The sequence below is a fragment of the Elephantulus edwardii genome, unplaced genomic scaffold (genome assembly GCF_000299155.1).
Source record: "Elephantulus edwardii isolate Elephantulus edwardi_28Jun2011 unplaced genomic scaffold, EleEdw1.0 scaffold00003, whole genome shotgun sequence".
NCBI classification, from domain to species: domain Eukaryota; kingdom Metazoa; phylum Chordata; class Mammalia; order Macroscelidea; family Macroscelididae; genus Elephantulus; species Elephantulus edwardii.
The window spans coordinates 20,818,249-20,835,397 of record NW_006399753.1 but is presented as its reverse complement, the minus strand read 5'-3'; the positions used below and the strand labels follow the sequence as shown (position 1 = coordinate 20,835,397).

The following is a 17,149-nucleotide window of genomic DNA, read 5'->3' as shown; positions in this document are numbered from 1 at the left end:
AAAAAAAAAAAGGTTTCTCAATTGATGTTTCTTCTCTCCCTTCTCCTCCTAGAGTACCCTTTCCTTCTTTCTTTTTCTCTTTCTCCATGGATCCCTCCCTTTCTCTTCACACTGAAACATTTAAAGACTGAGGGGGAAATGGAGCAAGGCGTTTAAACAAGTATCTGTGCCTTTTACGTTTTATTAATTTTCTTGTTATTGAAATGACCTATAATAAAGCAATACCAATTCAGATAGTTCTACAGATACAATTCATTAATGTTGATTACTTTCTTTGAGTTGTATTAGAGCTTAAGATCTGAAGTATTTGGTCTGTGGAAGATTGAGGTCTGTAGCAAAGCCCTAACACCATCTTGACTTTTGACATGGGCTCAGCCCATTGGCCCAGTGGATTGGAGTTGTGGCTTAGTCCTCAGGGAGGGCGACATCGAAAGAGGATGACTTTGCCCTTGACTCTTCCTTGCTCTTACTTGGAGCACCAGGAAACTTACCTGGCTTGCCCAAGTATGTTCTTAATGATTCTCATGAGACATAGCTCCGGCCACCACTGAAGGCATGTGGTGGGAACCCAGAACCAATGCTGTAAGTGTGAACACATTCCATTCATAGACCTCTGCTCTAGTTGAGAAGCCCAACTGAACAGTACTTTACGTTTTAGAAATAGAATTTTATGGCCATGATTTGGTAGAAAACCTACAATAGTACTTTTGATTTTCCTTATTCTGAAATTATTTCTCTTTCTTGTTTCCCTTCTGTTTATGTCTTGATAAGATGAGATGGATTGATACAGTATCTGGGGAAGTGAGGGTTGGTGTGTTGGAAGTAGTGAGACTGGCTCAGGATAGGGAAGGGTTCAGAGCAGCCGTACATAGGGTCGCTATACATCACAGGCAACTCAACGGCACATAACAACATCCTATATTGGTTGGGTTTGTTTTTTTTTTTTTAATTTAAGCCTCTAGTTTAGCATCAATAAGACCTCTGGAAGGGCCTTTGTATTTAAAAGTCAGTTGTTATTATATTTTGGAGGAACATTCTTCTATGTGGTACAGCACTCTTCTGTCCATATGCTGTACTGAGGTAACCTGGGGTTGCTGTGATGCTGAACCTTGTGCCATTGGGGTATCAAATGCCATAATGGTTATCTCTAGTGGAGAGTTTGTGGTGGCGCTCCCAGTTTAAGACAGGTTTGGAAGCAGCCGTGACATCCACTTCCTAAATAATATGCCTCTGGTAACTCTTTGAACTTTGATAAATGATGATAGTTATAGAAAGGTTTCAGGCCTTTTGTTCACAGGGTCGTTATGAGTCGTGCTCGACTTGATGGCAGTCATCATCATCAACAACAGAGCCTCTAGAGAATGTGGTGGGAGTTCTGCTGGCTTAGTCTGTCGGGCGGCTCTGCTGCTAATCTCGTGGTGGTTCAATTACATCAGCCACTCTGAGGGAGAAAGGTAGACAGTCTCCTCTTGTACAATTTACAGCCTCAAAATCCTGCTGAAGGATTAGCTATGAGTCGTCCAACTAGACAACAGTGAGCATAGACTATGATTGTGAAGGATCAGACAGGGCTCCATTCTGTTGGCTTGGTATGAGTCAGCATCAGCTCAACAGCACCTAACAACATCTGTGTGGTTGAGTCTACACTGCCTTATACCTAGCTCCCCAGTGGGTTTTCAGGAGCTGTGAATTGCACAGGAGGAGATTGCCTATCTTTCTTCCAAAGAGTAGCTGATAGACTTGAACCACTTTGAGCTTACAACTCCTTACCCTCTAGGCCACCGGACACATCTCCTGTTTGAATCTAAGGTATCTTTTCACTTCTGGAACATTGTGCAAACATTCTCTCTTTGCTTTTCCGAGTTTATTCCTTCTCTATTTCACACACTTACTGCCTTGTAAATTATTCTCTCATCTTCTGAATTGGTCTTCTCATTTTGACCCCATTTAGTTAGTTTTTAGGGAGCTTTGATGGTTTAGTGCTAAGGAATTGCACATCATCCCAAAGGTATGTGGTTAAAATCCCCAAGCTGCTATTCAGGAGAGAGATGGGGAATTTCTTCTTGTGTTATTATTTTTTTCTCTGAAAATGTGTATAGAGAGTGTCGGCTTAGGACCCTGAAGAGTCAGCTGTGAGTCACTTCCAACTGGACAGTCTTCAACAACAAGAAGTTGGTTCTGAGACAGACATCTGTTGCCGATGATGGATTGAATGATGGCGAGCATCAGATGCCTCAGCACGCTTAGTGTGACGGGCCGAGTCTTGTCTGAGAATTTATAGCTGCTTCTCATGTTGTCTTTACGGAATCAAATACTGTCCAACCATTTCTTGTCCAGTGAGCACTAGAGCCGTCAGTTTTCACCTGCTGCGAAAGGTTTGAGGGACAATGTGCAGACATGGTCAGGAGTGGAATGAATGGTGTTACGTGAGTCTTGTAAGTGCAGAGCTGTAGTTCTGAGACTGAGAGACCAGACCCGCTGCCTGCCAGCTCTAACCCAGCAGCTGAGTCAAGTGGAGGCTGCCTGCCCTTTCTCCTCAAGGACTCGTTACACGTTCCCAGGTTCAGCAGAAATGAAGGTTTTAGCTAGACCGTTTCATTAATTATTCTCAAAATGTTGTTGTTGTTGTTGTTGTTGTTGTTTGATGCCGTCGCGTCGTAGACGACTCATAGCGACCCTATGAACGAACGGCCTGAGCACTGTTTGTACATAGAGTTTCCGGAGACAAGCCATTTTGGAAGTGGATGTCGCTCCTGCTTCCAGGCTTGATTTAGTCAGGAAGCTCCAGCCAACACTGTCCACCATGGGTACCTGTTACCATGATTGGCACATCACTGTCACAGTCTTCAGCATCACAGCAACCATGAGTTACCTCTGTACAGCAACACACAGACCAGTGCTATACCACCTAGAAGAATGTTTGACAGGAAGACAATTTGAACCTGGCCGAGGGCCACAGATGACAATCACTCACCTTCGGCTTGGTAGCATAGCTTCCTTTCCACTAGGCCAACGTAGATCTCTCTTTGTCATCGTCATTGTTATATTCTCAAAATAGTTACATAACAATGGGACACCATCATTTTTTATATTTTTTCAGATTCTTATCCTAGTATCTGAAAAGTACTACCAAGCAAAATTGGTTCCAAAACTAAGAATTTAAAAATATACCATGCCTTTAATAACAATAAATAATGTTAAGTGTTATTATTAGATGAAACAAAGCTGTCTCTGCCAAAATAAGGATGGCAGAAGAAGAACTGATGCCTTTGAGTTGAGGTACTGGAGAAGTGTCTTGAACATACCATGGACAGCCAAGAAGACAAGTTAAGTCAATCTTGGAGAAGGAGAAACCAAGTTTCTCCTTGGAGAGTAAGATTTTGAAGTTCTGTCTCACATACTTTGGACACTTGGCCAGGAGAGACCAGTCCATAGAGAAGGACATCATGCTTGGAAGGGTTCAGCACAGGAGTTGAAGACCCCAGATGAGATGGATTGATACAGTAACTTGAGCAGTGGTAGCGGGTGTACCAGAGTCAGTGAGCCTGCCTGAGAAAGGACAAGCTTCAGAGCTGCTGTACATAAGATTACGATGAGTTTCAGGTGACTTGATGGCGCCCATAACAATAACAACAATATTGAAATAATATGAAAAGGTCATTTCAGTGTCAAGTGAACTGCTTAGATAAGCAAACTAGATGTCCTTAAAAGATTGGTTTTCTGTCTTATTCTGCCTCAGTTCTCTTTTATGCAAAGCAAGACTCTTCTACAGTTTAAACAATAAAGAGACATTATTTCACACAAACACTCTCTGTGTGTGTGTGTGTGTCTGTGTGTGTGTGTGTGTGTGTGTGTGTGTATTTGGTTGTGAGCATTCCTCTTGTAGTCTCATGGTTTACCTAAAGTTCCAGACAGGTTAAAAACAGGTGGAATAGTACAGCGACAGAAAATGGCCAGAAATTCAAACTGGATTCAGAAGAGGCTGTGGTATGAGGGAAGTAACCACTAATGTCAAATGCTTCTTGGCTAAAAGCACAGAATACCAGAAAGATGCTTTTATGTGGTTGATTGACTATGCAGAGACATTCAGTTGTATGGATGCTGATAAATCAGGGCTACAATTGGGAAGAATGGGAATCGCAGAACACTTAATTATTGTGTTCATGCAAGACCTATACATAGAGCAAAAAGCTGTTGTCTGAGCAGAAGAAAGGAAATCTGCATGGTTTAAAATCAGTAAAGGTAGACACCAGGGCTGTATCCTTTCTCCATCCTGAGGAAATCATTTGAGAAGCTGGGCTATCTGAAGAAGAAGGTGGGTGATTGGAGGAAAGTTTACCAACAGCCTGTGTTGCACAGATGATACAACCTTGCTTGCTGAAAGTGAAAAAGAACTGAAACACCGCAGAAGATTAAAGACTACAGCCTTCAATATGGGTCACATCTCAACATCAGGAAAACAAAATTGCTCACCACTGGGCCGATGACAGCAGCACGGTAGGTGGAGAAAAGATTGAACTTGTCCGTGATTTCACCTTAACTTGGAATCACAATCATCACCCATGATACCATTAGTTGAGAAATCAAGAGAGGAGTCACATTGGGGAAATCTGCTTTCTCAAACCTCTTTAGAGTACTAAAGAACTATGAAGTCAGTTTAACCTGATCAAAGCCATGCTTGCTATGCATCTGAAACTTAAACAGTGTCTAAGAATGACAGAATAAAAGCTGATGCCTTTGTGTTATGGTGTTGGAGAAGAGTACTAATATCCTATGGATAAAAGAACAAACAGGACTGTTTTGGAGAAAGTGAAACCAGGGCGCTCCTTGGAGGCAAACATGATGAAGTTTAGTCTCACATACTTTGGGCATGTTGTAAAAAGGGGCAAGTCTTTGGAGAAGGAGATCAAGCTTGGAAAGGCAGAAGGTCCACATAGAAGAGGAAGCCCCTTAACAGTGGATTGACACAGGGACTGTAACAATGGGCTCAAGAGGGGGGGGCGGGGAGAGGGGTGCAACAATGAATGAATGAAATTCCAAAATCTCTGTAGATGTTCATTGAAATGAAAAATTTAAAAAAAACAGAATATTTACGTAGGCTAAAATAAAAAAAAAAAACAACAATGGGCTCAAGCATAGTGGAGATGGGGAGAATGACATTGGCTACAACAGGGTTCGGATCCATTTTTCACAAGGTCACTATGAGATGCTATGAGTTGACTTGAGGGCACATAAGAAGAACAACACCCTCAAAGGTTTTAGAGTTGGTTGTTAAATGAATTTATGTATGTTAAAATACGTGACATAGTGTGAGTTCTAAATCAGTCTTAGCTATTACATTTCAAAACAGTGTCTAGCAATATGAAAATATCATTTGTGAGATTCTATCTTGACCTCATAGTTTAAATATGGATTTGTGTTTTTCTGTGAGTTAAATCATGATGCCACACTGTAAATCCTGTCTGAAAGCTTGAGACATAGCATCTGCGGGATTTGTGGTTCAGTCCTAGCTACCTGCTGGCTTTCCTTCGAGCAAGTTCCTTTAACTTTTCAGAGTCTCGCTTTTCACATCTTCCAACTGGGAGTAATATTTAGCTGCCCCGGAGGACTATAGCCAGGACTAGGTGACTTTAATGCATGGGAAGATACACATAGCGTCTAGACTGGAGTAAACAGTGCTGAGAGCTACTGGCAGTGTTAGAAAAACTGTTTCAGAAGAAGAGAATGGATTTTTTTGAGTTAACCATTGCTGTGTAACCCATATTGTAATATGCAGTGGTTTAAAATAACAACCCAGGATTCCTCAGCAAGGGCAGCGTATCTATTCCACAATGTGTCAGTTGATGGGATTGTTGTTTATCTGGGAGATTAATTGAGGTGTAAAATCACTTCATTCGTTTGTCTAGCACCTCAACTGGAGGCTGGAGGGGTGGGGTTGGCTGGGCTTTTCTCCAGCAGAGTGTCTGGTTTACAAAAGGGTAAGAACTGAGAATAGAAGTGCCTCAGTTCTCCAGGGTTGGCGCTGTCTTTTTGACCTGAAGTTGTTTCCTTGAAAGTACAGACAGGGTCTCTGGACTGGCACTTCTTTTAAACAAGCCTTTGTTACCTCTTTACAATGGTTTTTTGGTGCTCCTACCGCCAATATATTTACTTATTCTGTTCATTCAAGAGGGAACACTGTTGTCGGAATGGGTAAAGAGCTGTGTTACTGTATTACTATCCCAAAAATAGCTGATTTGAATACACCAGCTGCTTTCTGGGAGAAAGAGTAGCAGTCTTATCTAGTACAACTTAGAGTCTCTGAAAATCCACTGGAGGGTCAACTGGGATTGAATTTCAGCTTGACAGAAATCAGAAAGAGATTAATTTAAGAAAATGGTTTATTGAGTGTCGAATTCATTATGCTGGGGTTAAATAACTCAGTGATGCCCTTTGCTCTCAATGAACTCCCTCAAATCAGGCGATGAAATTAACCAAGTCTACAAAGACGTAAGTGAATTGCAGGTTATGACAGACTCTAGGGGGGAGAAAACAAACAGGTCAGAGTTGCAGAATGATCCTTCCAAGGGAGAAAGAGAAACCTCCTGGGGTGAGGTAGACTTTGAGCCAAGTCTTGGCAGGTGAGAAAGCGGATTCTGAAAAGACCTAGTTAAGGTAGATCCCAGGTGGAAGTCATGGCATGCATGAAAGCCCTGAGGTGGGAAATAAGGACACTTAACAGGAGGCGAGCGTGGGTGGCTGCACCTTAGCAGATCTGCAGGGGATAGGAAGGAAAGAGAAACACCCAGCTGACTGGTTGCAGAACTGAAGAGTCTTTTGTTGATGTCCACTTGTTCCTAGTATGTGTATCCAAGGCAGTTACTGACAGTAATAGAATGATTCCTGATTCCTTCATATACTATGTATCAAATGTAACTATTATATCCTCTCACTCTTGCAGGTTGAAGTTGATCCTATTTCTACATTTCCCCTGAAAGGCTTGACACCCCTCACAGAGTATACCGTTGCCATTTTCTCCTTATACGAGGAGGGACAGTCGGAGCCTCTGACTGGAATGTTCACCACTGGTAAACCTCATCTTGTTCTGAGAGCTTTCAGGGAATAGCTGTGCTGAAACCAGAATGTGGAGCAGTCTCTTCAGTTTTTCTTTTGAATAGAGATAACAGTATAATCTTTGGTCTTTTTTTTATTACCACAACTAACCAATGCATAATTATGTGGCTGTGTAATTGTTGTTATATACTGTGGAATTGGAACTCACTTATAGCCGACTCTCCAGTGGGTTTTCAGAGGCATTTAATGGAATGGGAGGAGATTGCCCATCCTTCTTCCACAGAGCAAATGGTGGATTTGAACTGCAGACCTTTGGGCTTGCAGCACAGCTTCTTACCACTAGGCCACTCACTTAAGCTCTTCATACACTTGTCTTCTCTGTGTGCTGTGTACATATTCTTTAGAGGGTGCATTATTTATGAAGAATACACTGTTTGCATTGAATAATTTTATCAAAGAAAGGAAAAGAGAAAAAGCTCTCTCAATTAAAAATATTTTAGTTAAATACAACCGTACATAATTGTCTTCCTAGCTTCTTTTATTTTATATAAAATGTTCTAATCCTTTTACAGTCATATGAGCATATGTATTAAATTGCGATTCTAAAATTACTGGTTTCCAACAATTTTTGCATGATAAAAATGACAATATATTATTAACTAATACATCAGCCTCTAGAGAGTAGTATATTGTAACAGAGACTAAAATAATGACACAATATAGAAGTTAATAAAGAGGAAACTTTTATGTAAGGTTTAGAGTACATCTTATTTCCTGTTCTGTGTGTAGCCTGTAGAAAAGAACCCAAACCCTTTATATCAAGTCAGTTGTGACTCATAACTTCATTATATTACTAAGGCCGTAAATCTTCATGAGAGGAGACTACCTGTATTTCTCATTTTGCTAATTTCTCCCAAACTCTTGGAAAGTAGACTCTTTGAAAAAGAATGAGTACAATAAGCAAACTTTCAATTATAAGTGGAAAGAGCCAAATTAAAGAATCTATGAATTTCAGAAATTATAAGAAAACTTAAAACCTATTATTTCCATGGTTTACCTAATGTATGTTGTTGGTAAATACTGGAATGGAAGACCACAGTAAACTGATACTGCTTTCATTTCTTCTGTGTATGCTTTTTAAAGCTCACGAGTGTGCGCGCGCACACACACACACACACACACACACGTCTTCTCTCTGTAGAGCTCCTGAGAGTGGCTTGAGTGTTGGCTTTCTCATCTTCTTATTTACCTAACAAAATCCCTTTTGTGGGTTTACAGAGGAAATCCCGGCCCAGCAATACCTGGAGATTGATGAGGTGACGACAGATAGTTTTAGAGTGACCTGGCACCCCATTTCCGCTGAGGAAGGACAGCACAAGTTGATGTGGATCCCAGTCTATGGTGGGAAGACTCAAGAGGTGAATTTCCTGAAACCTCATTGGAGTGTTTATCTGGACAAAAACATACATTGACCTGTTGTTGGTTTTCTCTTTAGAATGAGGTGGAGAATCCTGGAGCCAAGTGACGTCTGCATGACACGGAGATGTATAATATCAAATCGTGTGATTTTCCCAAGACTAAAATGCACTGCTTTAGAGTTTAAGATAGGTTGTTGCTGTTAAGTGCCGTCGAGTCGTAGGCGACTCATAGCGACCCTATGAACAAAAGTCCTCAACACTTGTGTGACTTTCATCCTTTCTCCAGGTTTATAGGGTTTCTAGAGGCAAGCTATTTTGGAAGTGGATGCCACTCCCGCTTCCAAGCTCATTTTAATCGGGGAGCTCCACCAAACACTGTCCACCATGGGCAACCAACCGTTAACACATTTGACACATCAGTGTCACAGTGTTCAGCTTCACAGCAACCACAAGTTACCTCTGTACTGCAAGTGGACACACCAGGGCTATACGAACTAGAAGAGTGTTTGAATAAAAACAATGAAAAACAGGCCTGAGGGCCGTGGATTAGAAGTCACCCATGGCATATATATTTTCAGATTGTTTAACTATTAACAAACATTTGATAAGATTTTTCAGATATAATTATTTTCTTTACTGGGATCCTTGAAAGGGATAAAGTCTCCAGTTTAAAATTGAATCCATCAGCCCTGGAGTAGGTTATGCATGGGGGTTCTTGCGTCTCTCCTACTCTTCCTTCTTTCCTTTGTTTTTTCTGCCTTTATACGGAGCAATGAGGTTGAACACTTGACTGATAACTATAAGTTTGCTGTTATTGTTGTTAAGTGCCACTGAGTCATAGAAAACTCATAGCGACCCTATGAATGAAAGGCCTGAGCACTGTTCATGGAGTTTCTGGGGGCAAGCCATTTTGGAATTGGATGCCACACCTGCTTCTAAGCTTGTTTTAATCAAGAAGCTCCACCACACACTCTCCACCATGAGTAACCATTATCACATTTGGCACATCGATGTCACAGTGTTTAGCATCACAGCAACCACGTATATGTTTCAAATCCACCAAGTCCAGGAGAGAAAAATATGACTGTCTGCTCCTCTAGAGATCCAAAACCCCAAACACACTGCTGTTTATCCAATTCAGTGACACTACAAGGCTGTTAACCATCTTCCTCCCTGGAGCGGCTGGTGGATTCAAACTGCCAACCTTTTGGTTAACAGAGCATTGCACTACACACTATACCACCAGAATGCCTTATCCTAGAGATTTATCGCCTTGGGAAACCCCCAGAGGGGGTTCTCCTCTGTCCCGTGGGGTCACTAGAAGTTGGAATTGACTCAACAACAAGTTTCGCTTTGGCACTTTTTAAAATTGTTGTTGTTGTTGATCGCCTTTGAGTTAAGCACGGCACACAGTGAATAAAAGAAATTAATAAGAATAATAAAAGAAAAAAAGGGCCTGAAGACCCTCTACAACTATTGACATTTGTTAAAGTTGGTAGAGTTTCTGGAGTTTGAGTCATTTTACTCATTTTTACATGATCAACTCAATGTTAATTATACTTACCATGTTGTTTGTTTCTCATGCAGTAATTGTCCTCTGATTCCCCTTTTAAACACTCTTTTTCTCCCTCATTAAAGTAAACCTAGTTATTAAACACCAGGTATTTTTTAGGTTATCCTTCAAGAAGACCAGGACTCACACATCATTGACGGCCTGGAGCCTGGCACTGAGTATGAAGTTTCACTGCTGGCTGTGCTTGATGATGGAAGCGAGAGCGAGGTGGTGACTGCTGTTGGAACCACACGTAAGACATAGTCGGGCAGCGTAGACTGTACTTGTTCCCCATTATACTCCCAGAACTTAGCACAGTGCTTGGAATATGTGTACTCTATAATAAATACTCACTAAATGGATGAATGAATAGATAGGATAATTTATGAACAAAAAAGAAAATGGACTCAAAAACCTCTGAGGCTGACATTTCCAGGAGTGTCTAGAGAATTTCACAAGTTTATCCTGGTTCCAAGAATCTTGTACAATAATCACTCACTGATTCATTCATCTGTTCATTTTTTTTAATATGAGGTATTTTGCACATAATAAATTATCTTAGATTATTAGCTTTTTGGGATCGGACTCTGGGACAGAAAATTGCATCCAGAAGGATGGTTGAAGAGTGCAGGCCAGAGGTCCATCTGGCGAAGGCAGGCAATCCCAGGTTGGAGCATGGGGAGTGCCTGGCTCCTGTACCTGCGAGTTGAGGCTAAGCTGATCCTGCTGTGAGCTCCAGAGCAAGGCTGGGGCCTTTGCATCCCCAGTCACTGGGAGTGGGTGGTCCCTTGATAGATGCTGTGACCTTGACCAAGGTAATTCCCAGTGAGGGACGCAGCTGTGAGCCACTGGCAGCTGGTATCCAGCATCTCATCCCTGAAGAGGGAATCTGGTTGGAACTTAGGCATCAGTGAATGGTCACCATTCCCCTGGGTGATTAGGATGAGTTAGTTCAAGGATTTAGAAGATGCATTTCTTGCCTGAGGTCATTGCCTCCTGGGTGGCCTCTTTTTTTTGGGAGGAGGGGCACGACCTTTCAACAACTTAAACCCTGGTCTACTAAAAAGAAAATCAATTGCTGTCCAGCTGAGCTTGGCTCTCATAGTTGAACTCTGCTGCATGGAGTTTTCATGGCTGTTTAAGAAGGGATCAGCAAGCCTTTCTTCTGAGATGCCTCCACCTTTTCAGTTAACAGTTGGGTCTGTCAACTAGCTGCATTACTACCAACACTAGTTGGTCTGCAGCACTGTCTAGTTTCCTTTCATTATAGTGTCAAAGTAACTTGAAGGTGACACATTTTGGGGGTATAATTCTAATGTTTACATGAAGTCTGGTGCCATTAGGTTTCTTTCTTTACATGTGGAGTCTTTAAAGTAGATGCAGCCTCTGCCTTACTTATCATCCTCTTTTAAGTCTTCTCAACACAGATGAGGTGGTTGTGAGGATCAAGTAAGATGATCTAGCTGCAATGCTTTTTATTACAAATTCCTATACACAAATCCTGGTGTCACTGCAGAATGTTATTAAGTGAGCGTTTCTTTAGTTGACAGTGCGTGGACAGAGCGAGCCACAGACGTTCCAGCAACCACACCAGTGACTGAAGGTAAGGATGCAGAGGAATTATCTTCCCCATAGGAAATACTGACTTGGGACAAAAGTTATGCTATTTCCATTTCCCCCCCTTTTTAAAAATTAATTTTAATGAAAGTTTATAGAAACTTAGGGTTTCCAGTCATTCATTGTTGCACTTTTCTCCCTGCCCACCCCCATCCCTCCAATTCACTCTTCTCCTTAAAACATAAACATAAACAGAAAAACTCTTTCATTGTTATGCAGTCCCTGCCCCCAAGTCCACTCCACTGTGTAGCCTTCATTCTGGACTCCTGTCATGACAATAATACCTTATCATATATCCCTTTTAAACAGTTCTCTCATTCATCTGTTTCAGTGCAGTATATATCATTCCTCCCCTCCTTCTCTGTGTTCCCTCAACCCAGATGTCAGTCCCATTTTACAACAGTGGCCCAGTTTTAAATTTTATAGTATTAAAAAATAAAAGAGATATTTAAACCTTTTTTCTCCCACACGGAAGTTCAAGTTTCACATTTCTCAGAACTCCTCCATTTCTTCCTCTTCACCGCTGGACGCCCATCAGTTTTAGGTCACTAATATCACTGTTAGATCTCTGTAACTTTTCTGTGTTTGTCATAGATTTCCTTTTAACATTTCCAAGGATGATAACATAGCCAACTCCAAAGATAATTGTCTTCCTCCGTACTTCTCCTGGAGTTCTCTGTTGAGAATTCTCATGCCGTGGTTTTCTTACATTTTAGTAGGTAACAGACTTCCCTAGTATATTCTTCCCCGATAAGCTATGTCCTCTCTCAGTGAATCTTTCCCTCAAATAAATTTCCAAACTTACGTCAGAATGAACTAGACAAAACACAAGCTTGACAATAAATTTTTTCCTTAAGACCTTCACTGGCTCTTTATTACCTTGTGATCCGCCCATCCATCCATCCATCCATCCACCCATCCATAATTTGATTAATCTTTTAAAACACCTCTTTTGTTCCTCATGGTCTTTATGCTCCAACACCTAAGACCTCTCATAATTGATTCTAACTTACCTTTCCAGACATAACCCTCATTTTCTGTGCTTTCGCCATTTCATCTTACCATCTAGAATTCTTTGTCTCTACATGTGAGAAATTCTTTCCTCTTTCCACTGTCTGATATCCTCCCCTTGTTTTGCTGTTAAATATAAATTTCCTACCTCTTCTGTATAATTATCACTATTTCTGTCAAGAGGTAATTGTTCTATACTTTAAAGATTTGATTCAGTCCAACATTCGGTAAAAACCTCAGAGAATATTTATTTGCTAAATGAAAGAATGAAAGCATGAAGAGAAGAAGCAGGCCCGTAGAGATGAACTCAATGAGGGAGAATACATTGGGAAACAATGACATAGCAGATACTATGGGAAATGAGAATGAATGCTCCAGAGAACACAGGTGAAGATGTTTGGATGGATACTAGAAAAATGGCCATTTGGGCTGGATGGATAAGACGTAGCGATGGTGAAAAGTTTGTACTTCAAGTTACAAGTGTCAAAAGAAAACCAGGAGACAAGTGGTGGGGTATGTGTCGGAGACGGACTCATATTGTGAGGCTGACCGGGTGTGGCTCTTCATGTCTGTGATTTCACCAGAGCCTTAGGGTGACGATAACTTGAACTTGCTCCTATTTGTTCTTCATGAGCTGTGTCCTTCATGTCCTGTGTCCATGGACACACCCATTACCGTCTCCATAGTGTTTACAGAAAGGTGCTAGCACTTGGCGGAATGATCCACCAGACACGTTGTAAATATGTATTTAACCCATTTACATTTGCTGCCCATAGGTATCATGGCTCCCCGTTAGTGGTGAAATTAACCATTTGATGATTTTGAGTCATGTGAGTCTATTTTACAAGAAAAAGACTAGTGACTGATATTTGTTGCTAGTTCCCCAAAGAGGGTACTCTCGTGGCTTAGTGTTAAGTAGTTGTGCTGCTAACCCAAAGGTACACAGTTCAAATCCACCAGCTGCTTTGTGGGAGAAGGATGAATAATCACTCCCATGAGATTCACTGCCTCTGCAAACCCACAGGAGAGTCCGCTGTGGTTGTGAATCGATGAAACATAGCTGAAGCAGTTCCCCAAACAGACCGTGCGGCTCGCGTTGGAATTCAGTGGGTTATAAGTTCTGTAATACTTGATTGTGTTTATTCTAGTTTTCCGCACAGGAATCAGAAACCTGGTTGTAGATGATGAGACAACTTCTAGCCTGCGGGTTAAATGGGACATTTCAGACAGCAGTGTGCAGCAGTTCAGGGTGACCTATCTGACTGCCCAAGGGGAGCCGGCGGAAGAGGTGGTGGCCACGGTCTGTATCCTCACGGCTCACTAGAAACTTGATGGGATTCTCTGACTAACAGAACTAACAAGGCTGCTTTAGAGATCAAAGCAAACTTGACCTCCAGAGTCCTGAGCACTCTGCCATCTCCAGAGACTAATGCTGGTTAATCCGCTCTTCACCACTTGTTTCCTGCTGCCTGCTCTGTCTCCAAAGCCTTCTCCCTCTTCCACCTTCTGCACCTGGTCTCCAGCCTTATTTCTTTTGCACTGACTTCCTGTTGGAGCACCACATTAGATCATTAGGAAAATAGTTAATTATACTAATGTGAGTGTAAATAAAAGTGTATGTGTCAACTAAATGCTGTTGAATCCACTCTTAACCCACGGAGGGTCTACACTCGTGAGAGGAAAGCTGTGCTCCAGACTGTTTTCAGTGGCTGCGTTTTTTGGAAGCTGGTCATCAAACCTTTCCTTCAAGATACTTCTGGGTGCACAGAAAGCTGCAGCATCTCAAAGCAGTTTTGTGCATCTGGCATGCCAGAAAGTCTGTGGAAAAGTTGTACACTTAGACTGTAGTCTTTCTATCATGTAAGCGTTCCTAATTACACACCATGAAAGGTTTAGTGATTTGAAGCCCCCAGCTGTTACACAGGAGAAAGATGAAGTGCTAAGTGTCCGTTAAGATTTATAGCCTCACACACCCAATGGAGGGTGACCGGGAGTCATGATTGACCAGATGGTCAGTGAAATGCCGTCTATTCATTAGCAGGTAATGATGATGGTTATATTTTCACTGATGTCAGTTTATGCTTAGAAGATTTTTTGTCATCTCTGATTTCTGTTTTAAAAAATTTTATTTATTTTACTTATGTTTTCTAATTTCTTTTTAATCATGAGCCTCTCAGCTTAGAGATTTGAAGTTTTACTTGTTGAGTTTTCTAACCATGACCTTCCCATATTTTATTCATTTTCAACACATCATCCATTTCATCCTAACATTCTTTTCTAGACATGTTTTGAGTAAGATAAGTTTATTTTTGTTTTCATTCAAAAGAAATTCTTTTCTTAGTCACAGAATAGGCATTATTTAGCCTCATTACTTTCATTTCTCACACTATGCTGTGTAACTTCCAAGCCATTCTAGAAAAAAATCCTCCCAAATTCAATATTTCTAAGAATAGTGTCATTATTATCCTTCCTCTCCTTTTCTTATTCACAAAGCATTTTACAGAAATAATAATTTTTATTGTTTGTTTATATAAACAACCATTTGAACCAAAACATTTTCCAGGAAAGTGCTTTATTTCAGGCTGATAAGAAGAAGCTTCACAGAGCATAGTACTCGACCAGGGAACAGCTGCCCACACTGGACAGTGAATATAAGGATGGCAGAAGAAAAATTGATGCCTTTGAGCTGTGGTGTTGGAGAAGAGCACTGAATATCCCATGGACAGCCAAGAAAGCAGATATGTCTTGGAGAGGGTGCAGCCAAAGTAATCCTTGGAGGCAAAGATGATAAAGCTTGGCCTCACATTCTTTGGACATGTTGCTAGGAGAGGCTTTTGCTTGGAGAGGGACATCATATTTGGGAAGGTTGAGGGATGGTGAAAAAGAGAAACACCTTCAACCAGATTGAACCGACACAGTGAGCAACAGGATTGAGTGGGTCAGAGATTGTGAGGATGGCACAGGGTAGGACAGATTTCAAATCTGTTGTTCATACTGTTGAACAACACAGTGGAACAACAACAAGTTCACACCTGACTCAGCGGCACCTGACAACTACTATGAATAACAAAAAAGTCCATAGACTTGACTGAGGGATGCTTTTGAGAAGTTAACGGATGATCCAACTCAAATAATCTAGGTTTTAAATTCACCTGGACTTAGTACAAAAAACAATGTAAGACCAAAAGTCAGCATTTGCCCAGAGATCAAGCCGGGTGGGATATAAAACAAATGGAAACAAGAATCATAGGCAGGAAGTAGAAAATAGTCTGTGTACAATATGAGTATTATAATTAATGCTGTCATGATACAAGTGCATGAAAGGCTGAATGGAGCACCAGTTGGTTTTTTCAACTTTCACTCAAATCACAATCTAAAAAATAATTCAATTGAACCATGTATTTCAAGTAACTGATGACAAACAAATTAAAAAATACAAAAAATGTGTTTAGCGGTGGGAATTGAAGATATAATCTTGAGATTTTATTTCACATGTCACAGTTCTTGTAAGTTTATCCTTAAAATTGAGACATGAAAATTCTCCAGTAGTGACAGGGTTTTTGTTGTTGTTTGTTTTGTTTCCTCTCTTTCCAAGAAACACATGAAGTTTCTTAGGGACTTATTCTTGCTAATTTGGAAAAGGAGTAACAATTTAATCTCCTACATGCATTTGTAAACTATGCAAGGTGCAACAATATTTACTTTGCTCAGTCTCTAGATAATTTCCTCTTTTCTGGCATCTTTCCACTCCCAGTTGCTTATTTTTGGAACATGCAGACCCCTAGATGAAAGAAAATAGATCAAAAGGTTGACACACACAAGTGCTCAGTTAAACAAACTCTAATTAACGATGAAAAATATTGGTCATTTTGATAAACATTTGCTGTACAGAAGTGTTATTGTCCTAGTTAAACCTGAGGAAACTGGGACACACACAATAGAGTTCTAGAACCTGTCAGAGAAGAACAAGTAAAATGTTTTGCACTTGATTGAGAGCAATTGACAGCTTGAAGGACAGCTTGAAGGATTGTAACTTGCCAAAAGACGGAGAGAAACTTTGTCCAGGAAGAAAAACTTTCAAGACATACAGAAGCAAAGTAGTCTTGTAAAATTCCCATTCTCATAGGTTTCACTCTATTATTATAGGGGGGTTTTGTCACTATTATTTATTCTACTCAGAGGAAAGCAATGTACAAGTCTTTCAATCTTAAGATCTTTTAATGTACTTCAATTGAACTAGCCTTGTGGTATACATGCACCTTTTTAGGAACTCATCTCAGGATAAATGAAGAGCGTATGCCATTGATTTAGGAAATGTTACTTCTATACAGATGTAATTTGCTCTTTCTGGAGACAAACATTTAAGCTGTAGAACCAAGTAGGACAGGCAGTTACAGATTGTGTCAAAGCCTCAGGGTCTGAATTCCCACTGACCAGATGGCTGTCTTAAAATGAGGATGTCTGCAACATTTTGCATTGGGCGTATCTACTGCCCTCT

At 40.8% G+C, this 17,149-nt stretch overlaps 1 protein-coding gene across 1 annotated transcript in view; it reads left to right on the top strand.

Moving 5' to 3' along the window:
• COL14A1 (collagen, type XIV, alpha 1) overlaps positions 1–17,149 on the top strand; it is a 226,996-nt gene that overhangs the window by 69,401 nt on the left and 140,446 nt on the right. Inside the window, exons 14-18 of the mRNA XM_006879473.1 lie at positions 6,941–7,067; positions 8,332–8,471; positions 10,144–10,276; positions 11,567–11,626; positions 13,800–13,951. Of these exons, the coding sequence (XP_006879535.1) occupies positions 6,941–7,067; positions 8,332–8,471; positions 10,144–10,276; positions 11,567–11,626; positions 13,800–13,951 (612 nt within the window). The remainder of the gene's footprint in view (positions 1–6,940; positions 7,068–8,331; positions 8,472–10,143; positions 10,277–11,566; positions 11,627–13,799; positions 13,952–17,149) is intronic.